The sequence below is a fragment of the Eschrichtius robustus genome, chromosome 19 (genome assembly GCF_028021215.1).
Source record: "Eschrichtius robustus isolate mEscRob2 chromosome 19, mEscRob2.pri, whole genome shotgun sequence".
In the NCBI taxonomy this organism is placed as follows: Eukaryota; Metazoa; Chordata; class Mammalia; order Artiodactyla; family Eschrichtiidae; genus Eschrichtius; species Eschrichtius robustus.
Window position 1 is genome coordinate 51,562,410 of NC_090842.1, and position 26,713 is coordinate 51,589,122.

Below are 26,713 nucleotides of genomic sequence, written 5' to 3' on the forward strand. Positions count from 1 at the left end.
ACATTGTGCAGTGTCCCACTCCCACCGCAAAATGTGGATTTCCAGCATCCCATGTAAAATGGGAAGATCTGATAATCCAGGGCCTGCAAGGGTCACTTTGTCTGTGGCCACCGGCGCCAGGTGGGTGGCCAGCCCTCTCCAGCGGGCCTCGGAGTCAGGATCCCAGAATGTGCATATGCCCTGTCACCCTGCCCGCTCGGCTCAGTTACGAGCCCGGCCGGCTTGGACCAGGCTTTCCCCTAGGGGTCTGGCCCGGGGTTAAGAGAGTGAAGGTTCTCATCCTGGGTGACCTTGGACCTTAGTTTCCTCACCTGCAAACTGAGCCCAGGTGAGGTCTGCACGAGATAACACACAAAGGTCCTTAGCACAGGCTGCATAGTGGGCGCTCAGCACGGGCTCTATTACCAAGGGTGACTCCCGTGGACACGGGGATCGGGAGGGGCCGTGGGACACCTGCCCTGCTCCTTAGACCTACTCCGTGGTGGCAGCGAGGAGGGTGACACAGCAGAGGCGGCCGCAGCTCCAGCTGTGGGTGTCACAACCCACTCCACTTTGTTTCCCCAAGGACGGTGGAAAGGGAGCTAAGGAAAATGTCTGTTGGTATACTGGATTGACCCACATTTGTGAATTTTCTGGAAATGTAGCTTTTAGCAAGAAAATATAGAGACAAGGATTCTCAGGGCTACAGGACAGGGCTGGCTTCATCGCATGAACCTCTGAAGTTACACAGGGCCCCCCACACAGAAAGGCTCACGCTTGATTTAATGCTCTGCCGTTGATATCTTGAAATTCTTCATTTTTGAACAAGGGACCTCAATTTTTTATTTCAAAAATATGTAATTTACTTTTTGAAAATGTAAAACATGCAACACAGTACAAAATTTAAAAGGTACAAAAGGATATATAGTGAAAAATCTCTCTCTTACCTGTCTCGTAACCATTGTTTCTCCAGAAGCCATCACTTTTCCCCCTTCTTTCCTGCCTGCTGCCTGCCTTTCTTAACAGCTTTATTGAGATATAATTCATACACATCATACAATTCACCCATTTCCAGTGTACAATTCAGTGGTTTGGGGGATATTACATTATTATTTTTTAAATTGTGGTAAAATATAGAATTTTAACCATTTTAAACTAATTTCACTGACATTACATGTACAATATTGTGCAACCATCACCACTTTCTATTTCCAAAACCCTTTTATCACCCAAACAGAAACTCGGTACCCATTAATAATAATTCCCCACTCCCCCCAACCCTAGCCCCTAGTAACCTCTGTTCTACTTTCTGCCTCTATGAATTTGCTTATACTAGATATTTCATATGAATGGAATCATACATTATTTGTCCTTTTGTGTCGGGCTTATTTCATCTAACATAATGTTTTTGTTTTGTTTTTTTTCACATCTTTATTGGAGTAAAATTGCTTTAAAATGGTGTGTTAGTTTCTGCTTTATAACAAAGTGAATCAGCTATACATATACATATATCCCCATATCTCTTCCCTCTTGCATCTCCCTCCCTCCCACTCTCCCTATCCCACCCCTCTAGGTGATCACAAAGCACCGAGCTGATCTCCCTGTGCTATGCGGCTGCTTCCCACTAGCTATTGATTTTACATTTGGTAGTGTATATATGTCCATGCCACTCTCTCACTTTGTCCCAGCTTACCCTTCCCCCTCCCCATGTCCTCAAGTCCATTCTCTAGTAGGTCTGCGTCTTTATTCCCGTCTTGCCCCTAGGTTCTTCATGACCTTTTATTTTATTTTTTTTTTTAGATTCCATATATATGTGTTAGCATATGGTATTTGTTTTTCTCTTTCTGACTTACTTCACTCTGTATGACAGACTCTGGGTCCATCCACCTCACTACAAATAACTCAGTTTCGTTTCTTTTTATGGCTGAGTAATACTCCATTGTATATAAGTGTCACATCTTCTTTATCCATTCATCTGTCAATGGACACTTAGGTTGCTTCCATGTCCTGGCTATTGTAAATAGAGCTGCAATGAACATTGTGGTACATGACTCTTTTTGAATTATGGTTTTCTCAGGGTATATGCCCAGTAGTGGGATTGCTGGGTCGTATGGTTGTTCTATTTTTAGTTTTTTAAGGAACCTCCATACTGTTCTCCATAGTGGCTGTATCAATTTACATTCCCACCAACAGTGCAAGAGGGTTCCCTTTTCTCCACATCCTGTCCAGCATTTATTGTTTGTAGATTTTTTGATGATGGCCATTCTGACTGGTGTGAGATGATATCTCATTGTAGTTTTGATTTGCATTTCTCTAATGATTAATGATGTTGAGCATTCTTTCATGTGTTTGTAGGCAATCTGTATATCTTCTTTGGAGACATGTCTATTTAGGCTGTCTGCCTATTTTTGGATTGGGCTGTTTGTTTTTTTGATATTGAGCTGCATGAGCTGCTTATAAATCTTGGAGATTAATCCTTTGTCAGTTGCTTCATTTGCGACTATTTTCTCCCATTCTGAGGGTTGTCTTTTCGTCTTGTTTATGGTTTCCTTTGCTGTGCAAAAGCTTTTAAGTTTCATTAGGTCCCATTTGTTTATTTTTATTTTTATTTCCATTTCTTTAGGAGGTGGGTCAAAAAGGATCTTGCTCTGATTTATGTCATAGAGTGTTCTGCCTATGTTTTCCTCTAAGAGTTTGATAGTGTCTGGCCTCTCATTTAGGTCTTTAATCCATTTTGAGTTTATTTTTGTGTATGGTGTTAGGGAGTGTTCTAATTTCATTCTTTTACATGTAGCTGTCCAGATTTCCCAGCACCACTTATTGAAGAGGCTGTCTTTTCTCCATTGTATATTCTTGCCTCCTTCATCAAAGATAAGGTGACCATATGTGCGTGGGTTTATCTCTGGGCTTTCTATCCTGTTCCATCGATCTATATTTCTGTTTTTTTTGCCAGTACCATACTGTCTTGATTACTGTAGCTTTGTAGTGTAGTCTGAAATCAGGGAGCCTGATTCCTCCAGCTCCGTTTTTCTTTCTCAAGATTGCTTTGGCTATTCGGGGTCTTTTGTGTTTCCATACAAAGTGTGAAATTTTTTGTTCTAGTTCTGTGAAAAATGCCATTGGTAGTTTGATAGGGATTGCACTGAATCTGTAGATTGCTTTGGGTAGTATAGTCATTTTCACAATGTTGATTCTTCCAATCCAAGAACATGATATATCTCTCCATCTGCTTGTATCATCTTTAATTTCTTTCATCAGTGTCTTATAGTTTTCTGCATACAGATCTTTTGTCTCCTTAGGTAGGTTTATTCCTAAGTATTTTATTCTTTTTGTTGCAATGGTAAATGGGAGTGTTTTCTTAATTTCACTTTCAGATTTTTCATCATTAGTGTATGGGAATACAAGAGATTTCTGTGCATTAATTTTGTATTCTGCTACTTTACCAAATTCATTGATTAGCTCTAGTAGTTTTCTGGTAGCGTCTTTAGGATTCTCTATGTATAGTATCATGTCATCTGCAAACAGTGACAGCTTTACTTCTTCTTTTCTGATTTGGATTCCTTTTATTTCTTTTTCTTCTCTGATTGCTGTGGCTAAAACTTCCAAAACAATGTTGAATAATAGTGGTGAGAGTGGGCAACCTTGTCTTGTTCCTGATCTTAGTGGAAATGGTTTCAGTTTTTCACCATTGAGGATGATGTTGGCTGTGGGTTTGTCATATATGGCCTTTATTATGTTGAGGTAAGTTCCCTCTGTGCCTACTTTCTGGAGGGTTTTCATCATAAATGGGTGTTGAATTTTGTCAAAAGCTTTCTCTGCATCTATTGAGATGATCATATGGTTTTTCTCCTTCAATTTGTTAATATGGTGTATCACATTGATTGATTTGCGTATATTGAAGAATCCTTGCATTCCTGGGATAAACCCCACTTGATCATGGTGTATGATCCTTTTAATGTGCTGTTGGATTCTGTTTGCTAGTATTTTGTTGAGGATTTTTGCATCTATGTTCATCAGTGATATTGGCCTGTAGTTTTCTTTCTCTGTGACATCTTTGTCTGGTTTTGGTATCAGGGTGATGGTGGCTAACATAATGTTTTTAAGGTTCATATATGTTATAGCATGTATTAGAGTTTCATTCCTTTTTATGACTGAACAATATTCCATTGCATGTATATACCACATTTTGTTTTATCTATTTATCTGTTGAGGAACATGAGTTGCTTCTGTCTTTTAGCTGTTGTGAATAATGCTGCAATGAACACTGGTGTACAAATATCTGTTCAAGTCCCTGCTTTCAATTCTTTTGGCCATATATCTAGGAGAGGAATTTCTGGATCATGTGGTAATATTATGTAAAGCTTTTTGAGAAACTGGCACCTTGCATTTTAATCTTGCACTGGGCCCTGCAAATTATATAGCTGGTCTTACTAGAGAAGTTTGAAAATTCATAATCTCAACTGATTTTGAAGCTTGCAAGGAATAAACACAAGTAGTTTGTTATAATTTTTTTGCATCAGTTGTCAAACATAATTTAGAAAACTCAAGAGGAGAGGGAAAATCTATTGTATTTACCCATACTTTTGCTTACCATGTTCTGTTTTCTGGTATTCCAAGTTTCCTTCTTTCACCATTTTCTTTCTGTTTAGAAAAATTTCCTTTAGCTATTATTTTAGGGTAGGTCTGAGGGCAACAAGTTCTCTTTGTTTTCCTTCATCTGAAAATGTCTTGATTCCTCCTTCCATCCTGAAGGATATTTTTTGCTGGATATAGAAATCTGGGCTGACAGTTCTTTTCTTTCATCATTTGAAAACTGTCATATCACTTTTTTCTGACCACCGTGGTTTCTGATGAAGAATCCACTGCCGTTCAAATTGTTTTTCCCCTACAAGTAAGGTGTCATTTCTCTTTCGTTGCTTTCAAGATTTTTTTCTTTTTCTCTACTTTTCAAAAGTTTAATTACAATGTGTCTGTGTATAGATTTCTTTGGGTTTATCCTACTTGGGCTTCACTCAGCTTTTTGAATCTGTCCTTTGCCAAATTTGGTAAAATTCTAGACAATTTATTTGATTATTTTTTCAGGTCTATGTTATTTCTCCCTTTCTTCTGAGATGTTGATGACCCAAACGTTAGGTATTTTGTTATAGTCTCACAGGTTTCTGAGGCTCTGTTTTCTTTCAGTCCATTTTTTGGATTGGTTAAGTTATATTGTCTGTCTTCATATTTACTGATTATGTCCTCTATCTTCTCCATTGAGGGTTTTTGTTGTTGTTGTTATTGTATTTTTCAGTTCTAAAATTTCCATTTGGTCATTCTTTATATCTTCTATTTCTTTGCTGAGGCTTTCAATCTTTTTGTTTATTTCAAGCACGATTATAATTGTCCATCAAAGCATTTTTGTGATGGCGACTTAAAAATCCTTGTCAGATAATTTTAACATCTGCGTCATCTCAGTATTGGCGTCTGTTGACTCTCTTTCCCGTCATGTTGAGATTTTCCTGGCTCTTAGTATGATGAGTGAATTTCAGTTGCATCCTGGGCATTTTGAGTGTTGCATTATGAGACTCTAAGTCTTACTTAAATCTTCTGTTTTAGCAGGCTACCTCATTAGAGTTTGGCAAGGGTGGCAGTCTAGACTTTGCTGACAGTGGTGGGGATGGGATTGCAGTTTTTCCCAAGATTTTTGGCTGGAGTAAGGCAGACATTGTGTAAAGGTTTTCTGTCTTACTAGGCAATCCCTTTGGCTAGGGAGAACAGGCTTTTCTTGGGGGCTTTTTATCCAGTCCTTATTGTTTTGGGGGTTGCAGACTTTCCCGGTACCCAGTCCAGGATATAAGAAACAAAAAGAAAACTACAGGGACTCAACAGCATGCCATCCTTGGGTCCCAAGATCCTTAGCTGGTCTGCCTTCTCTTCTCCACCTTTTGCAGTCTTCTGTTTGCCTTATAAATGCCCAGGGTTGTTAGCTGTACTTTTTTTTTAAAAATTAATTTATTTATTTTAGGCTGCATTGGGTCTTTGTTGCTGTGTGCGGGCTTCTCATTGCGGTGGCTTCTCTTGTTGCAGAGCCAGGCTCTAGGCAGGCGGACTTCAGTAGTTGTGGCACGTGGGCTCAGTAGTTGTGGCACACGGGCTGAGTTGCTCTGCGGGGTTGCTCTGAGGCATGTGGGATCTTCCCGGACCAGGGTTCGAACCTGTGTGCCCTGCATTGGCAGGCGGATTCTTAACCACTATGCCACCAGGGAAGCCCCTGTTAGCTGTACTTAACAGGAGGAAAGGGGAGCAGTACATTGACTCCATCTTATCCAGAACGCTTTCCCCAGACTTTTATACTAAGTAAAATGGTCTTTTATGATATGTGGAGTTTATCTGAAATGAGAGCCGCATCCTGGAAAAGAGAGAGAGCCTTGGTTTAAACCTCAGTGACAGTCTCTGGATTCAGAGGAGGGCTTGTTATTCATCTCCGGTATATGCTGGGATGGTTCTTGCCCCACCAGGCACTGGGATTTGGACATTTTAAGCCTGGACACCCCTGGGAAGCTGACATTTCTTCTCCTTTGATCCTACTCAGTTTGTGAGCTTCAAAGAACTAAAAGACTCTAAAACTCTGACTTGAACTCTAGAAAACTGTTTTGTTCAAACTTTTCTTCATTTAGATGAATTGATATTATAATCCAGGCTACTCAGAGATGCTCAATTATGTTTATAAGTTTGCTTGAAAACTCTGTTTGTAACAGGAGATGACAGTCACAGGGAAAATACTGTGAAGATCATAACAAAACAAAGGAAAGCAAAATTCTGACAATTCTTTTCTCTAAAAAAATAAGACATTTAAAAATTGAGAATGAATAACCCCAAACTTTATTAATTAAATGCCCAATATTAAAATATGCTTTAGTGACACTGAAGACAGATAAGGAGAAGGGGAAAGGAAAAAAGAGAGCATTTGGGGTGAGAAGAAGTAGGGGGAGTGAGTGAGAGAGGAGTGGGAGAGGAGGATGGGTGGAAGGAGCCATGCGCCCATGTCTGGGAGAGAAACGAGGAGGGAGGGAGAGCAGGAGAGACCCACTTTAAACCTGAAAGGCTGTTAGTCCATTAACTATCAATCACTGACAACTTTTCCAGCTGCTCTTTTTCCTCAAGCCTCAAGTAGCTCTGAATAGGGCAGTGGTTCTCAGCCAGGGGCAATTTTGTCCCCCAGTGGACATTTGGCAATATCTGGGGACATTTTTTGGTCGTCAAAACTGCGTGTGGAGGCTACCAGCATATAGTGAGTAGAACCCAGGGATGTTGCTAAACATCCCACAATGCATAGGACAGCCCCCTACCACAAAGAATTATCCAGCAAAAAAAAGTCAATATTGCCATTATTGGGACATCCTGGAACAGTGTGACATAGTCAGAGTAATTAATATTTAGACCATTTAGGCAGTGATCAAAGGAATGATGTCCATGAGGTCACAGGGGATCAGCTCCAATGCCCCCTCCACTCACCTCCCCTTTAGTGTGTCCTCGGATCCTCCAGAAGTGATGTACTAATGTGTGCACCCTTCCATATATGTTTCAGAGCACACACCAATGCAATCTCAAACTGCTGTTTTACCTTCAGTGGCCATTTCCTGTGTACAAGCTCTTGGGATAAAACCTTAAAAATATGGAACGTCCATACAGGGGAGTTTCGAAACCGTGGAGCCTGTGTGACTCTGATGCAGGGTCATGAAGGTTCCGTGAGCTCCTGCCACTTTGCCAGAGACAGTGAGTAATTAAATGTGGAAGGATTCCACACCCATGCGAGTGCTGGGGTAGATTTCCTCACATTCCATTCATGTGGACTTTCCTTAGTATAAAGAGGTGATTTCCAATGATGCCAGTGGTGAGGGTGGACTTATTATCCACGAGAACAGAAAAGCCAAGAGGGAGATTCATATGCACAAGTTTGCAAATGATGGAAACTCAGTTTGATATAGCTTAAGCAACAAGATAAATCTATTAACTTTTTTTAAAAAATCTATTTCTTTTATTGTTTTTCTTTTTAATATCTTTATTGGAGTATAATTGCTTTACAATGGTGTGTTAGTTTCTGCTGTATAACAAAGTGAATCAGCTATATGTATACATATATCCCCATATCCCCTCCCTCTTGAGCCTCCCTCGCACCCTCCCTATCCCACCCCTCTAGGTGGTCACAAAGCACCGAGCTGATCTCCCTGTGCTATGCGGCTGCTTCCCACTAGCTATGGATTTTACATTTGGTAGTGTATGTATGTCCATGCCACTCTCTCACTTCGTCCAGGAGCTGGTCTCCCTTCAGGAGGGCTGTGTCCAGATGCTCGGACAATGCTCTCAGGAAGCCAGCCCTTCCACTCTATCCTTCAGCTCAGCTTCTCTCTTGTATTGACCTTTCTCCTCAAGGAGGCCAAGATGGCCTCTTGTGGTCCAGGCCAACAAAGGTTCTGGCCACTGGCAATCCTAGAGAAAGAGAAAACCTCTTTCTGGGGGTGCCCGCACAAGTCCCAGGGAAGACTCGCATTGGCTCAGCTGGGGACACATGCCCATCTCTGAACCAGCCCCTTTAGCAGGGGATGAAAGGCTCTGATTGGCCATGCCTGCGGGACTTGCCCATCCTTAGAGCTGGAGGTCAGAGTCGGTACCCTTTGAGCCAGAGGCACTGAGAATATGTGAGGGGTGTTTCTGCATGGGACATTGGGGAGCTGTTTCCAGATGAAGGGGCATGGATGTGACCAGGAGCAGTGCCAGGAAACAGCCAGGGGCAGCTGGCCCCAGTGAGAGCTGTGACTGCTCCTGACACCCAGGAGCCAAATGTTATTACTATACTCCGCAGTCCTCATGGGGAGTGGGGCTTGCTCTGTGTGTCAAGGGGAGTACCCAGCCAATATGCACATAGTCAGGGCCTGGCTTGAGAAACGTTTCCCTCTTCAGAAGCAGCCTCTGTGTAAGTCAGACCCCGCTGTGAGGTGCCCCACCAGCTTCTGTCCTTGGCATTATAGGTTTCAGAGTTGCGTATAGTCAGTCAGTCATCACTATTTGCGGATTCTGTGTTTGTGAATTTACCTACTGGGTAAAATTTATTTGTAAGCCTAAAATCAATACTCCTGGCACTTTTGCAGCCACCCACAGATACATGCAGAGCGGCAACAAGCTTGCCATGTGCACACGGTCCCAGCTGAGGCTGAACAAGGCGACCCTCCGCCTTCTTTCAGTTCTCTTATCATAAGGTGTCCTTGTTGTGATCTATTTAGTCCCACTTTTTTGCATTTTGTGCTTTTTGTTGATGATTTTGCTGTTTAAGGGGGCCCCCCAGCATAGTGCTGAAGTGCTGTCTAGTGTCCTAACTGCAAGAAGCCTGTGATGTGCCTTACAGGGAAAATACATGTTAGATACGCTTCGTTCAGACATGAGTTATAATGCTGACGGCCATGAAATCAATGTTAATAAATAAGCAATATGTATCAACTAAGGTGTCGTTAAACAGAAACAGACAGAAAACAAGGTTATGTACTGATGGGTTAATGAAAATGTTGTAACCAGAGGCTCACAGGAACCTAACCCTCCATTTCCCCTAAGACCAATCATCACTCATTGAGTGTTTGTGATGACTTTGTAGAACGCAACTACCATGAATATCGAGCGTCAGCTGTAATTGATTGGGGGTTGTTGAGTCACACCCGGAAGGGGTTTGAGTGTCCTCAGAGTGAAGCCACGGTGGCACCTCACAGATGCATCCGCAGCCTGCTTTGGCCTCACCAGAGGAGGAAACAGTTTGTTGAGGAAGGTGACCCCCTGAGACTCTTTCATTTTGTGTTCCAGCCTCTTTTCTTGTGTCTGGAGGGTTCGACAAGACTGTGGCTATTTGGGATGTAGGAGAAGGCTACCGGAAGCTCTCCTTGAAGGTACCAATGCCAGCCTCAGATAGAAGATCTGAGCTTCATTCTTCATTTCATGCTGGGTGCTGGGTGCTGGGGATACAACAGTGAGACAGACCTAAATGTTCGCAATGGAGCTGACACCTCTGTGGGCACGGTCAGACAAGCAAATCCTCAATAGTGATGAGTGACACAGAGTAGCCACAACAGGGTGATATGATAGAAACAGACTCCAGGGACTAATGCACAGTGGGAGGGCCTCTTGGAGAAGGTGGCATTTGAGCTGAGAACTGGATGGCAAAGAAAGGCTGGATGAGTGAGGATCTTGGGGAAGGGTGTTCCAGGAGGAGGAAGCAGCAAATGCAAAAACTCCGAGGAGGGGCAGTGTCTACGAACAGCAGAAATTACTGTGCATGCATAGAAAGCTGTGGGGCTCCAGAATGGTGGGTGTCAATGGTGGGTGAGTACTTTTGGCTGCAGGTTAGAGGAGACTCAAAGTGGCTGTATGGTAAGGAGATGGATTGTCCAACACAACGAGAACTCAAAGGTTAGGCAGTCCCAGGACTGGCTACTTCAGTGCCTCTGTTCCAGGTGCCCCCACCCCAAGACTTCTGCATACCCCTTGGTCTTGTGATCTCATGGCCACCGTTGGCTGTGAATGCTTGCATTGATGACTCTTGGTTTCTCTATTTCCTGTGACCCAAATGTGGACTGTGTCCCCTTGATCACCATAACATTCAGGATCCCAAAGCTGTTCTACCTGACCCTCTTCTCTGTGGGTTCGGAGAGGCAAGGGGAGTTTACATCATAGCATGTGAATGGCTTAAAACTGAATGTTCAACCTCACTGTGGTTAGAAGTCCCTTTGTGTTCCCATCAGGCCATTCTATCCTCCCTTCTCCTCTCCTCTCCTCTCTCTATTCTTCTGCCCTCCGATTCCTGTCCTTTTGTTTTGCGCAGCAGTTTAACCTCACTGTTGCTCCCTTCCCTCATACCACACCTCACCATTCACCTCTTTCCACTAGGGGAAGGCCAAAGAATGAGACAGATGCTGACACAGAGCTCTGACATCATTAAGTGTCTGAACCAGCAAGTGTTTGTCTCCTCTAAACTCCTTTCACCCCAGGAAAATAACCCCCATTTATTTAAGCCACAGTGGGTAGGTTTGCAGTTACTTGAAGCCAAAAGCTCCCTCACCAACAGGATTGCTAAGTGGTATTTCCTAGAACAAAGAATATGCAAACAAAAACCTGCAAGAGGTGCTCTGGGACCAGCTGGGACTATAATTTTTTTTCCCCCATTGTGCTAAGCACCAGAGTACTATTTTTAAAAACTCATATGGTGCTGTGATATATACATGAATCCCAAGCTTTTACACTTTGTACTCCACTTTAAATATCATGGGTGAAACCAGGGAAGCACAATTAATTGCTCTTAAAAGTAAGCAACGTTGGATTCTTGACTTTGTTTTTTGGGTTTTGGTTGTTCTTTCAAAGGTTTTTTTTTTTCTAGGTCCTCTTAAAATTCTACTTTTCTTCAGGGCCATAATGACTGGGTGATGGATGTTGCCATTAGCAAAAACAAGAAATGGATCCTGTCTGCTTCAAAGGTAAAAGTGGCCAACCTTTGAGTGACTTAAAATCTCTATCACATTTGTGAGAATTGGTGTTAGCAGAAGTGCATTGTCAAGTAAAATTCCTCAGTCTGAAGGACCGAGCAGCTCAGTCTGAAGGCCACACCTGGCCAGGCCGACCCCATCCAGGAAGCGGGAACGTGGGAAGTGGGTCCTTTGCTCATATGGGAAGTTGCCAGGTATTTCTTTGCACAGTTGTCATTTGAACTTCATTGGAGCAAGGGCCTGTCCAGACTGGTAAGTGATGGAGCCAACAGGGGGCCTTGGAGGGAAAGGGGTCAGCTCGTGGGCAAGCAGACCACCCCGAGGCTCCAGGTGGGTTTTCCCTCGCTACTCACTGCATCCTGGGATTCCCGTGCCAATGGCACATAACGGACAGCCCAGGATATCCTGAGGGCTGTCCTTCATGTGTGAGCACCAGAGAAGTGGGGTCCAACCTTGTCCCCCAACCTTTGTTAGAGCCATCTCATTCTCTAGGCTGGGGGTTTCTAGCTATATAAAAATGTGGGCAAGACTCTGCCTGCCATGATCAACTTCTTAGAGAGCCAATGCAGGATACCGTCACACCTGACCAAAAAAACCCCATAATATTATAATACATAATAAAAATTATATGCCAATGTGTTGTTACTTTAGCATAAAAAATATGAAAAATATTGTCAATTATATCTCAGTAAAGCCGGAAAAAAGTAAAAATACAAGACAAAATATCAAAAATGAGTGTTTATTTGAAATTATGTCTTATTTACTTTTCTGTTACATAAATGCTATTATTTAAACAAAAAAACAACAGAACTAGTCAATAACAGTGATTAGTAGTAACTGATAGTAGGATAATTAAGCAAATATGGTTAAGAAAAATATATTTTATAATGTTTCTTTCTGTCTTTTGATATAGCAATTTACTTTGACTTTAAAAAAACTTTGTTGGTTATTTAAATTTTATAGGCTATATTATTATATATGTATTAATATTATGTATCTTAATATTTATGTATTAAGATACATAAATGTAAGACTTAAAAAATTGAATATAAATACAGTAAGATTGGTTAAACAGACACTTTATGTATTTATTTTTAACAGCTTTATGAGATATAATCGACATGTAACATTGTGTAAGTTTAAGGTGTACAAGGTGTTTATTTGATACACTTATATATTGCAAAATGCTTACCACCGTAGCCTTAGCCAACACTTCTACCGTGTCATATAATTAGCATTTCTTTTTTGTGGTGAGAACATTTAAGATCTACTCTCTTAGCAAATTTCAAGTGTATTATACAGGATTAATAACTATAATCGCCATGCTGTATATTAGATCCCCAGAACTTGTTAATCTTATAATTGGAATTTGTACCCTTTGACCCAATATCTCCCCACTTCTCTCAGCCCCTAGCCTCTGGTAACCACCACTCTATTCTCTGTTTTTATGAGCTTGTTTTTTTTTAGATTCCACATGTAAGTGAGATCATACTGTATTTGTCTTTTTCTGTCGGACTTATTTCACTTAGCATAATACTCTCAAGGTTCATTCTTGTTGTCACAAATGGCAGGATTTCCTTCTGTCTCATGGCTGAATAATATCCCATTGCGTATATATACCACATCTGCTTTATCCATTCATCCACTTATGGATATTTAGGTTGTTTCCATACCTTGGTTATTGTGAGTAATGCTGCAGTGAACATGAGGGTGCAGATATCTCTTTGAGATCCTGCTTTTATTTCTTCTGGATATACATCCAGAACTGGGATTCCTGGATCATATGATAGTTCTATTTCCAATTTTTTTAGGCACCTCCAATACTGTTTTCCACAGTGGTTGTACCAACTTACATATTCCTACCTACAGTTCACAACGGTTCCCTTCGTCAACACTTATCTCTTGTCTTTTTGATGATAGCCATTCTAACAGTGAGGTGATATTTTACTGTGGGTTTGATTTGCGTTTTCTTAATGATTAGTGATGTTGAGCACATTTTCATGTACCTGTTGGTCATTTGTATGTCTTTTTTGGAAAAATGTTTATTCACTTCGTCTGTCTTTTGTTGTTGTTGGTATTGAATTCTATGAGTTCTTTATATATTTTGGATATCTGACCCTTATCAGATATATGATTTACAAATATTTTCTCTTTATGGTTTCAGGTCTTATGTTTAAATCTTTAATCCATATGAGTTAACTTTTTGTGAGTTGTATAAGATGGGGGTCCAATTTCATTCTTCTCTATGTGGTTATCCAGTTTTCCCAGCACCACTTATTGAAGAGACTTGCCTTTGCCTGTTGAGTATTATTTGCTCCTTTGTCAAATTAGTTCACTGTAGGGACTTTCCTGGTGGTCTAGTGGCTAAGACTCTGTGCTCCCCATGCAGGGGACCTGGGTTCGATCCCTGGTCAGGGAACTAGATCCCACACGCTGCAACTAAGAAGTTTGCATGCCTCCCGCATGCCGCAATGAAGATCCCGTGTGCCGGCACAGCCAAATGAAAGAAAATAACATTAGTTCACTGTATATGTGAGGGTTTATTTCTGGGCTGTCTATTTTTATGCTAGTACCATATTGTTTTGACTACTATAACTTTGTAGTATAGTTTGAAATCAGGAAGTGTGATGCCTCCAGGCTTTGTTCTTCTTTCTCATGATTGCTTTGGCTATTTGGGGTGTTTTGTAAATTCACACAAATTTTAGGATTGTTTTTCAATTTCTGTGAAAAATGCCATTGAGATTTTGATAGGGATTATCCATAGATGGCTTTGGGTAGTATGGATATGTTAACAATATTAATTCTTCTGATCTATAAACATGGAAAGATATCCTATGTTCATGGCCAAGAAGACTTAACGTTGTTAAGATGTCATTACTACCCAAAATGATCTACAGATTCAACACAATCCCTATCAAAATACCAATAGCCTTTTTCACAGAAATGAAAAGTTGATCCTCAAGTTCATATGGAATTGCAAGGGGCCTGAATAGCCAAAACAATCTTGAACAAGAAGAATAAAGTTAGAGAACTCACACTTCCCAATGAAATACTACAAATCTATAATAATGAAAACTGGACAATATAGATCAGTGCAGTAGAATAGAAAGCCTGGAAATAAACCCTCACATATGTGATCAATTGAGTTTCAACAAGTGTACCATGATCATTCAATGGGGAAAGGACAGTCTTTTAAATAATTGGTGCTGGGAAAACTGGATATCCACATGCAAAAGAGTGAAATTGGACCCTTACCTTATACTATATACAAACATTAATTCAAAGTGGATCAAAGACCCAAACTTAAGAGCTAAAACTATAAAACTCTTAGAAGAAAACATTGGGGAAAATCTTCATGACTTTGTCATAGATATGACAACAAAAGCACAGGCAACAACAACAACAGCAAGAAAAATTGGGCTTCATCAAAATTAAGAACTTTTGCACATCAAAGGATACTACCAAGAAAATGGAAAGACAACCTACTGAATGGGAGAAAATATTTGCAAATCAATTATCTTATAAGGGGGTAATAATAAAATACATAAAGAACTCCTAAAACTCAACAACAAAAAACCAAACAACCTGATTCAAAAGTGGGCAAAGGACTTAAACAGATATTTCTTCAAAGAAGATATACAAGTAGCCAATAAACACATGGAAATATGCTCAATATCATTAGTCCTTAGGGAAATGCAAATCAAAACCACAGTGAGATATCACTTCACACCTACTAGGAGGACTATAATAAAAAAAAAAAAAAGGAAAGTAACAAGTGTTGACAAGGATATGGAGAAACTGGAACACTTGTACATTGCTGATGGGAACGTAAAATGGTACAACTGCTCTGGAAAACAGTTTGGCAGTTTCTCGAAAGGTTAAACATAGAACTACTGTATGACCCAGCGATTCCACTTTTGGGTACATACCCAAAATAATTGAAAGCAGGAACTCTAGGAGATGCTTGTGCACTCATGTTCATGGCAGCATTATTTACAATAACTAAAAGGTGGGAGTAATCCAAGTGTCTGCTGACAGATGAATGGATAAACAAAATGTGGTATATCCATACAATGGAATATTATTTGACCATAAAAAGAGAGGACATTCTGACACATGCTACAACATGGTTGAACCTTGAGGAAATTATGCTGAGTGAAATAAGCCAGTCACAAAAGGACAAGTACTGTGTGATTCAACTTATATGAGGTACCTAGAGTAGTCAAATTCATAGAGACCGAAAGCACAATGGTGGTTACCAAGAGCTGGGAGAAGGGGAGATGGGGAGTTATTGTTTAAAGGGTATGTAGTTTTTTTTGGGAAATGATAAAAAGTTTCAGTTACAGATAATGGTGATGATGACACAACATTGTGAGTGTATTTAATGTCATTGAATTATACTTACAAATGGTTAAAATGATAAATATTGTTAAGTATATTTTACCACATTAAAAAATCCAATAACGACATGTTTCTTTCTGTCCCATAATACAGTAGGAGATTTTTACTTTTATGTTTCCCAATAATATTTCTCTGAACTACCTTCAGCCTTTAGGACATCCTTCTTTTCTTTTATGTAGTAGTAAGACTAAGTGCTGTCAAATGTAAAATTCACGATGACTTGCAGCTCTGCTCTTAGCAGCCCACATTTCATTGATTCCTGGTGTCAGCCCAATGTTATGACATCAAAGTAAATACCCTCTCAACAAAAGCTGTTGTGCATGGAATACTTAGGATTTTACTTATAGCAACAACAAACTTTTAGATTTGTAGGAATTATTTTCCAGCTCTCCAAAAATATCCAAGTATACGAAGTCTGAAAGCTTGTTTTAGTAGAACAGGTATTTGTCAGTCAGGTTCTCTGCCATGATAAATTCATCATATAGGCTCTCCATTGTCTAAAATGTCCATTATTTTAGACACTCTGAAGTATTACATTTGCTGTCATCGTAAGTCAAATCTCTCTTTCTCAGGGAAATGGTTTTAAAGCACAGAGGTAATTTGAATTTCTGATAATGAAGTTGGATTCCAAATAAGTTACAGTTTTAGTTAAGAAATTGAGAATGTCCTGTTTAACTTGGCTGTCCTTCTCTGGTAATTTTTTAAAAAGTACTGAAGCTGTCTTATTTCCAAAAAATGAATCTTTTTTTTTTTCTTTTTTTGGTTATGCCGCGTAGCTTGCAGGATCTTAGTTCCCCGACCAGGGATTGAACCCAGGCCATGGCAGTGAAAGCACCAAGTCCTAACCACTGGACTGCCAGGGAACTCCCAAATCATTTTTTCACTGTATGAGTTTTTGTAACAACCTACAATTCAGGTGAGGTCACTTCATCCTTTTTTTATGCTTGTGTGGCCTCTTTAAAGATTATAAAACAGTTTTGGGAAACAGTATATCACTGTCAGTGTTATTGTAATCCCTTTCTCCATTCTCATTTTTAATGTATTTCAAAATTACAGGACATTCTTCTTGTCCCACATTTAAAAATATGATTTTATGGCAGGCCAAGATTTTAACATCTTCTCTAAGGCCAGCAATGATAATAGCCATCTTGTAGACATATATTTAGGGAAGATATCGTCTTCCATTTCTATAAAGTCATCATTTTTATTAAGTGCTTCTGCACATTTTGAGAAAGGTGAAAACTGACTAAAAACGTTTATTAGGAAAGACCCAACACCACAGGTAAGCAAATCGCACTCCTTTTTAGGATGTGCAGGCCATTTAGCAGGTAAGATATTTTCATTTACTTTGGTAAGAAGTTAATGGACTGAATGGAATTTGCCAAAATTCACATTTGCACTGTCTGCTGAATATGTAGATAGATGAGCAGCGTCTAGTCTGTATTTGCATAAGATGTCAACATGCTTTTGTTTTATGTTGTCTGCAGTTTCATTAAAAACTTCACAGAAATCAAGAAGATGATTTGAAACTCCACCTTTTGAATCAAAGTATCTAAGAGCTAGGGGGAACTTTGTTGTTGTTGTTGTCTATCATGATTGGACAACTCACTTGATATACTGTAGAAAGTATGATTGTTGATAAAATCTGACAGCTCTATACTGTAAGGGCCAACATATATGTCACCAGACTTTCTCCTTTTGTTCTTCCACAGGATGTTTAGTTGCAACTGCCAAATCAGGAAATGTAACATTATTTACTGTGTTAGTTTTTTAATATTATTATTACTGCTATAGTAAATCACCAGACACCTCACTGCTTAACATATATTTAACATCTTACAGTTCTGTAGGATAGAAGTATCCCAATTTCTCATTGGGATAAAGTCAATGTGTCAGTAGGACTTCCCTTCTGGAGGCTCTAGGGAATAATCCACTTCCTTGCCTTTCCAGCTTCTAGAAGCCACCCATATTCCCTGGCTTGTGGTCCCTTCTTCCATCTTCAGAGCCAGCAACGTTGTATCTCTCTCTGCCTTTCTTCCATTGTTACTTATTCCTCTGACTAAAACTTCCACTTTTAAGGACCTTTGTGGTTATGGATAATACAGAATAATCTCCCTATTTTAAGATCTGATTAGCACCCTTAATTCCATCTACAACCTTAATTCCCCATTGTCATATAATCTAACGTATTCCCAGGTTCTGGGGATTAGGATGTAGACTTCTTTGTGGGGGGGTGGCGGGGGAGAACATTATTCTGCTGACCACATTCAGTTTCATAAGACTAATCAAAGGAATGCTGAGATAATGGATTTGAGTGGTATTCCCAAATTAATTCAGTGACCACTATTTTCTAAGGAGCATAGATGTCTTTTTTAAAAATGGATTTTATTTTTTTAGAGCAGTTTTAGGATTACATAAAAATTGAGCAGATCATACAGAGGGTTATATATAACCTCACCCTCCAGTTGCCACTTGCATTGAGTGTGGTATATTTATCACAAATGTTGAACTAATATTGATATATAATTATTAATTAAAGTCCATGGTTTAAGTTTCACTCTTTATGTTGTGTGGGTTTTGCCAAATGCATGTCATGTAGCTACCATCACAGTATCATACAGAACAATTTCACTGTCCTGAAAACTCCTTGTGCTGCACTTGTGCTGCATCCCTCCCCTTCTTCCCCAGAACCCCTGGCAACCACTGACCTTTTTACTGTCTCCATACTTTTGCCTTTCCCATAACGTTATATAGTTGGAATCATACAGTATGTAGCCTTTTCAGACTGGCTTCTTTCACTTAGAAATATGTATTTAAGGCTCCTCAATGTCCTTTTTGTGGCTTAACAGCTCATTTCTTTTTTTTTTAATCACTGAATAATATTCCATCACATTAATGTACCACAGTTTGTTTACTCTCTTATTCAGGGACATCTTGGTTCCTTCCAGTTTGGGGGACGTGGGACTTCCAGTGCTAAGGCTGGGATGGTGCTAGAGAAACTGGGACAGTTGGTCACCCTAACTGTCCCTCTGCAGGTCGAAGCTGTCCGCATGTAACCTGGATGCCATGCCCCTCCCTGGGTCATCCAAGCCTAACGAGCCCATTTTGTGACTGCTGGTTTGCTGTTTAACTTGTTTTAGGATAAGACCATGAGACTATGGAATATTGAAGAAATTGACCAAATTCCTTTGGTAATCGAGTACAAAAAGGCCCGGGGCTTAAAGCTGAAACAGGTTGGTATTGGGTAAAATGAAGCCAAACGAAGGCTTTCATTAGTTCTCTCTACAAATTTATTCTTTGAACAAACTGGGCAACTGGGGATAAAACTATGAACAAACAGATGGACATTTCTGCCCTGAGGAAGCTTACATTTCTAAAAGGGGAGACAAACAATGAATAAAGAAATTAGAAAAATCTGTAGTAAGTCACATGATGATAAGTAATTTGGAGGAAAATAACATAGGAAAGGGAAACAGGAGTGCTGGCAGTTGCAGCATTCTAAAGGGTGGTCAGGATAGGTCTCATTGAGAAGGTGACATTTGTTCAAAGACCTGAAGGTAGTGACAGAGTGAGCTGTGCAGCTCTTTTAGGGAAAGAACATCCCAGCAAAGGGAACAGCCCATGTGGAGACCCTGAGGCAGGAGTGAGCAGGGTGGGTGGGAGGAGATGAGGCTGGAGGGAGTCCTGGAGGGAGGCTGGCACACAGGTGGACCCCGTGTAGGCCTCCTACGCTCCCGCCACAGAACTCCGGCCAGGTCCCCAGTGCCCCGTTTCCCATGGACGAGGCTCAGGTCCCAATTCTCTAGTGGATGATCATGGTGGGTACATCTTCTGCTTCACCAGGTATAGCCAGGGCTGGCCCTGGGCAGTGGAGGCCAGTCCCTGCTGGGGCCTCGCAGTGCAGGCACCTGGCTGCCACCTCAAGAGGCTGAGGAGTCCCTGCTGGGCCCTTGTGAATCCTGGAGCTCCCCAGGCCTGTCTCCACTCAGAAGGCCTGGCTGGGAGCCACTGCTTCTGGGGATGGCTAATTGGAGAATGGCACCGGCGGGCAGAGAGGTGAGGGGTGGGACCCAGGTGGAAGCCCGTCTTTGTGGCCGGCTGGTCCTCATGGCCTTTGTGGCCATGTCAGCCCTTAGGCCCTGGAAGCTGACGGTACAGAGCAGTGCTTGTGTCCTCTACCTGGCGCGGGCCCCAGGAGCTGCTTCCTCTGAGCCCTGCTGTTCTGGGCTTGGGTCGTGGGAAATGATGCTGTAGAATAAGGCAGGTAAAGGATTGAATTTCTTTCTTGCAAAAGAAAGAAAAGAAAGAAACCTACCTGAAGCTGTAGCAAAGATGAGCTCGCGGCATTTGACCTGCTCTGATTCAATACGAGGAACTTCAGAGGCCACACTTCCCAGAAGACCTGCCCTGGGCGGGGTTGGCCCCGTCTCTCCTGCAGGCTTTGGTGCCCTGGAGCGGGCAAGAGCGGCAAAGCACAGGGGCTTGGAGAGCCAGGGCAGGGGCTTGCCGCCTGCCGGCTCGTCTCAGGGGGACCGCGCTTTGGTGGGAGCCCTGAGAGACCTCTGCCCATGGCCTGAGAGCCCACCCCCCGGTGTTGCTCACTTGCTGGTGGGAAAATGTTGCAAGTGAGCTGTGCCGCTGTATCCACTGTCCTCTGGGTGCTTCAGCTCAAAGACAGAGAAGGATGCTCAGCACCTTCATCATCTAGAAGAAAACTCCTGCTTTGTTCAGAAGTCTTGCCTACTTGATTCTCAAAAGTCAGGTGTCCCCAGGATGTCAGGGAGTTAGGATAGACCCTCGGCCCTGTACTTTTGCTCTGCACAGAACAGAGGGTGAGGTTAGACACCCACCCCAGGTCCTCAGCACTGTCAAGTGGCTCTCCACTCCTCCCCGCCACCCTGGGACCCCACAGCAGGGGGACATGAGCTGCAAGGACCTGCATAGCTTTTGAGAGGGAAGAGAGCGCGAAGCCTGTGCTTATCCCCTCTCAGTGGCCTGCAGTTTCTACCCTTGTGCGCTTAGAGCCCCAGAGAGGGGAGGCAGCTCTTGCCTTGGCCCGGCGCAAGGCAGTTGGCTCAGGGGGGAGAATTCTAACTGCATGCCTTGATCTCCTCTGATCAGCACCTCCCTTCTACTCTTTTAAAATATTTCATGTCAGTGTGAAGAATGTGACAGGCCTTTCTCCATCTACGAAAGTGACATCTTTTCTGAAACAGTCACCAAATGTGTGTTCTGCCGGATCGAAGCAAAAAACTTGTCAATAGAGGCCTCACCATCATCAGAAGGGGAGGTCTCACTGTCAAGGGAGTACAGCCGGGGTGAGGATGGCTGATGGCCACTGGAGCCTTTGGGTGACTTGAGCACAGGCCACCTGTCATATAGGTTTCGGGGCTCTGCACAGGCCTTTCTCTGGGGCCCCTCCCCAGCGGGTGGGCCTGTCAGACTGGGGCAGGGGCCACGCTCTGGCTGGGCTCCCACCACTGTGCTGCCTCCTCAGCTCCACAGCCCCTTGGGGATCCCTCTGTCTTTAGTTTCCATGCAGAATAAATATAGATTCTTTTGGAAAACAAGTGTGCATTTGAATTCTAGAAACATTTTTGCTCTTTCTAAATTCTATGTCCTGGTGTCCATCCTGTCTCATTTTTGGAACACATTCTGGTCTCTGGATTTGCCCTGTAAAGCAGCCGCAGCCTCTGAGGAAGGGTTTGTTGAATGAAGAGGAAGCTGTGTAGCTCCATCTGTGGAGGGGACTGTACCGTGGCACTGTGGGTGCCTCCCTGGCTAATGCCCCCAGATGGCCACTGCTCAGAGCAGAGGAAGGTCTGGTTAGGCAAGTGGGTGGTGGGCATTTCCATCACAGAATGCTTCTTGCTCTCCACCCTGGTTTCTTTACTTTCCAGAATGCCCATGCATGTGTACAGCCTCCTTCCTGCTTCCACGCGTACAATGTAATCAATTACTTCACAAAGAGCAAGGTATCAGTTAAACGTGAAGGGCTCCCTTTTCCATTTGGTATGGCTTACAGGATCTCCATCAGATATCATTAGTATGCCCCTTGGTCCTCTTTAAAAAACTTAGTTGCAGGACTGATTTATTTAATGTTAATTGATTGGCATCCTATAATTCTGCCCATGAGCACCATAACCTGGTAGTCATTGCTTGGGCGGGTCCTGTGCTTGGTGCTACCCTCCTTAGTCACAACCAGGATGACTGCCCACCTTCAGCAGGCTGTTCAGTATTTATCCATTAATTTACATGAATGATGCGTGAACATGGCAAAACTCCACTGCATCAGCCTCCCAGCAACTGGGCTCATTTTGGAAGAGAAGTCTCATCCCTTCTCTGGCACATGAAGACATACATACATGTATTCTTCCTCACTGCTGTGGAGGATGTCAGGCCTGCATCCACTGTCCCCAGGGACGGGCAATTGGGTTGCTTCTCGTTTTTTGCTATTACAAACAATACTGGAGTGAACCTTCTTGTGTACATACTTTTGCAGAGACTTACATTTCTGTGGATGAGGCTCTCCCACTGAAGAAATCGCTGGGCCAATGGATTAAAAGGTTTTGGTTTTGTTGCTGCTCAAAGGCACTCTAAAAAGTGTTGTGACGAAGTGGCTGATGTGTCTGAGTGAGGAGCCCCAGAGGGGCAAGTGAGACGCCTGAGTGGGGAGGGCTTTGCCTTTCTCTGGCAGCGGAAACCTCCCACGTATGGCGTTGATGCTCTAAGGCCAGCGGCCTGGGCCCCTTTAAGCTCTTGATCGTTCAGTGCCTGCTCAGGGTCTCCTCAGTGCCCCCGGACTCTCCCCGTGCTCAGGGTCCGCGGAAGAGGCCCCACTGAAGCTATGGGTCTGGTTTCCACCGGCGGGCGAATGAGCCCCCAGAGCTGACGGCGCCGGAGACCCCGGTGGTCAGCGTGCGGCCGAGGAGGGCAACCGGCCTCCCAGGCTGAGGGCGCCAGTGTGATGGGTCCGACGCGTGGTCACTGCGGGACCACGGCCGGGTTGAGCCCTGATTCGACGCTGGGGAGCCGGCAGCCCGGCCGCGCTAGCGGGCCCTGGATCTCCGGACTGGGCCGGGGCTCGGCCTCGCCGGACAGCTTGCGTCAGTTCTGGAGGGCCGAAGACCGGATCTTGCGCGAGCATCCCCCAAAGATGGGCCACCCTGGCTCCACGCCGGGGGCGGACACTACAACACTGGGAAGACTAGCCCGCCCGGGCCCGCCCACTGCTCACTGCCCGAGCTTCCGGCTTCCGAGTACAACTCTTCGGTCTAAGCCGCCTGTGACGAGCACCTTACACAGCGCATGCGTTAGCCGCCGACAAACCTTGTGCGCGTGCACGCAGCCTATACAGTAAATGGTGATGGGGAACAGACTCTCGCGGTAGTTGTGCGGGCGGCGCCGTGGCTTAGTTGGTTAAAGCGCCTGTCTAGTAAACAGGAGATCCTGGGTTCGAATCCCAGCGGTGCCTCAACCGAGCGTCTCGGCTCTCTTTTTACCCACGCCCTCTTTTGCTCTGCGCCCCTACCCAGTTCCTCCTCGCTTTGAGGGTGTGAGGGGGAGCTTAAGAAGCCAGTTTAATCCCCCCCCTGCCCGCGGCGGTGTGGGGCGCTGGCCCTCCTCAGAGTCAGCCCCTAGGGTTTCCTTGAGCTGCGGGGCATCCTTGACTCGGCCTCCGGAGCAGAGGGGACGTCCCCTGGAGGCGGCGCGGGACTCCCCGGGTGCCGTGGGAACACTCCTGGGGTTAGAGATGCCCCGCAGGGCGAGCAACCCGCCCAGGTTCCGCCGCCGCTGCGTTGGGAGGCCGAGCCCGGGCACTCCTCCGTCGATTTCTTCCGGAAGCGGCCGACTGGACCTGACACCTCTCACACAGGCCTGCTGACTTACTCCCCTCTCTCCAGCCACGCGATCCGGATCATCATTCCCCAGACTGAAGACTGGGGCTTTCAGAGGTCAAGTGAGGCCCAAAGTCACGGGCGCCTGGGAGAGCGGAGGATTGAACCCGGCCAGCGTGACCCTCAGGCTGATGAAAGAATGAAATTTCCAGGGAGGGAAGCTGGAAATTTGGGACTCCCTGTGCCAAATTTACAGCCGGCTTCTGGCTGAACTCTAAGGCCCGGGGCTGCACAAGTAGACGGTTGTGGGTCCTGACCCAGAGAAATTGCATCGGAGTCTCTGGGGGTGCAGTGAGGCATTGGAATTAAAAGTTACCCAGGAATTCTCATGTCAAACGAAACAAAATTCAAGTCAGATGCAACAGGACAGTCCCAACGAGCTGCAGAAATTGCAGTTACGGTATCAGCCTGTGTTCCCAACAGTCAGATCACCTGCCCCAGAAGCAGCTCCTTTCTCTCCGTCTCCCACGGGTCTGAGTTTACTGTGTGTGTGTGTGTGTGTGTGTGTGTGTGTGTCCTCCCTCTTCTTTGGGGGTCAGTTCTTGCCCTTTGCAGCTTGGTTGGTTTTGATTGGCGTTGCATAGGAAAACCTGTAGGGATACTTTGAAGCTTTGCATTTCTGTTGGGAGCACCCTCCTAATCCAATTGGAGATGAGTTTATTGGTAATAAGGCTTGAATCATTGTGGCGCTGGGTTTTTTTGTTTTTTTTCTGGCTCATCTTTACTGCTAGCCTGAGGTATTCCAGGTCAGTTTTGAGCATTTACCTATTAGGTGGCTAAGGGGAGATGTTGGTTGTGGGTGTGAGTCTGGGTCTTAGGGAGGGTCAGCTGGAGAAAAGCATTTGCGGGTCACCAGTCTTGCGTGCAGCAGTTAACTTTGAAGGTGTTGCAAGGGTGAGCACTCCTGGGCAGTGAGCAAAGCCAAAAAAGACAAAGAGGCCCAGGGTTGAGTCCACCCCTCCTTCTTTTCTTTAAAAATGCCATGCTATTCCTGCTTAGGGCCTTTCTGCTTGCTGTGCCCTGTGCTTGGAATGCTGTTTCCTGCGCCTTTTAAAGAAATGGACTTCAGCAAGTGTATCACCTCTTTGGCAGGCCTCATCTCACCATGCTCTGTCCAGGAGTCTCTGCCACCCCCCAGGCCAGCATCCAATACCTCATCCTGCTTATTTCCTTTACAGCCTTTTCACGGTCGAAATCATCTTGTCTATTGTCCATTTTCTCAAAGAGAATTAAGCCCCGAGAGGTGGGGAGCCACATATGTCTATTTACCTAATGGTTCTTGGAATATAATAGGCATTTGTGGACACATGACTTTTTAAAAATTGGTCACATTCTCTTGATTGGATTATGCATTTTGAGGGTTTTTTTGGACAGCTAGCCTGTCTTTTCAAATGCTGGGTTGTGCAAATAGGGATATTGAATGATAAATTTAATTTTAAGGGGAAAAGAAAGATAACTTACAAACCAAAAAGAGATATCTGTAATACATATGAGTAACAAAATAATTTTTGGCAGAGGAAGGGCCCAGTGGGGTTAGCAGAACAGTAGAAATTATGTCATCTTATCAGAATTAGAAAAGTCAGGTTATCAACAATCCAAGTATTTATCCAAGAAAAATTAGTATTTAGCAAGAGAAATTAAAACAATATCCACAAGAAGACTTGCACACAAATGTTCACAGATGCTCTAAGTACAATAGCAAAAACTGGGACCGGCCTAGGTGTCTGTCACAGGAGATAAACTGCGGCATATCCAGGCCATGGACTTCTACAGAGTAACCAAAAGGAATGGACTTCTGATACTTACATCCATGTGTATGAAATCTCACATTGGGCAGAGTAAAACAGTACAGAGTTTATGATTCCATTTACATAAAACTTGAGAAAGTGCCAATTAATCATAGGGACAGTAGATTAATGGTTGCCTATATGGTGGAGGGAGTGACTGAGAAGGGGCACCAAAAAAAACTTTTTGGGGTGATGGCAGTGCTCTTTATCTTGGTAAGGGTATGTATTTATCAAAACATTTATTTATTTATTTATTTATTGTGGCAATCTTTGAAAAAATTTTATTGAAGTATAGTTGATTCACAATGTTGTGTTTAATTTCTGTTATACAGCAAAGTGACTCAGTTATACATATATATATTCTTTTTCATTATGGTTTATCACAGGATATTGAATAGTTCCCTGTGCTATACAGTAGGACCTTGTTGTTTATCCATCCTATATATAATAGTTTGCATCTGCTAATCCCAAACTCCCAATCCTTCCCTCCCCCAGGCAACCGCAAGTCTGTTCTCTATGTCTGAGAGTCTGTTTTGTTTCACAGATATGTTCATTTGTGTTGTATTTTAGATTCCACATATAAGTGATATCATATGGTATTTGTCTTTTCTTTCTGACTTACTTTGCTTAGTACCTCTAGGTCCATCCATGTTGCTGCAAATGGCATTATTTCATTCTTTTTAATGGCTGAGTATATTCCATGGTATATATATATATATATATATATATACCACATCTTCTTTATCCATTCATCTGTCGATGGACATTTAGGTTGCTTCCATGTCTTGGCTAATGTAATTAGTGCTGCTATGAACACAGGAGTGCATGTATCTCTTTGAATTATAGTTTTGTCTGGGTATACGCAGGAGTGGGATTGCTGGATCCTATGGCAACCCGAGGTTTTGAGGAATTTCCATACTGTTCTCCATAGTGGCTGCACTAACTTACATTCCCACCAAGAGTGTAAGAGGGTTCCCTTTTCTGAGTGTGGCAAGTTTTGAGGGTTACCTCTAGGGAGTCAAGAAGTAAAGCCTGGTGCTTAGTAAGGCGGCCCCCAGTTAGCCAGTGGTGGCCTTTGATCTCTAGAATACCTTGGAACTTGATGGGGGGAGGGTGTCCGGACTTCCAGTGACTGTCCAAAGGTAAG

General features: G+C 43.2%; 1 protein-coding gene and 1 non-coding gene across 2 annotated transcripts in view; both read left to right on the forward strand.

Annotated features, from left to right (window-relative positions):
• The window catches only part of WDR88 (WD repeat domain 88), a 47,166-nt gene extending 23,176 nt beyond the window's left edge, over positions 1–23,990 (forward strand). Inside the window, exons 7-13 of the mRNA XM_068527117.1 lie at positions 7,547–7,734; positions 9,808–9,890; positions 11,403–11,471; positions 19,022–19,114; positions 21,040–21,199; positions 22,799–23,140; positions 23,569–23,990. Coding sequence (XP_068383218.1) covers positions 7,547–7,734; positions 9,808–9,890; positions 11,403–11,471; positions 19,022–19,114; positions 21,040–21,199; positions 22,799–23,140; positions 23,569–23,990 — 1,357 coding nt within the window. The remainder of the gene's footprint in view (positions 1–7,546; positions 7,735–9,807; positions 9,891–11,402; positions 11,472–19,021; positions 19,115–21,039; positions 21,200–22,798; positions 23,141–23,568) is intronic.
• Positions 23,282–23,355, forward strand: TRNAT-AGU (transfer RNA threonine (anticodon AGU)). Its single transcript has one exon. It is a non-coding gene; the product is annotated as a tRNA-Thr (tRNA).
• Positions 23,991–26,713: the final 2,723 nt, after the last annotated feature.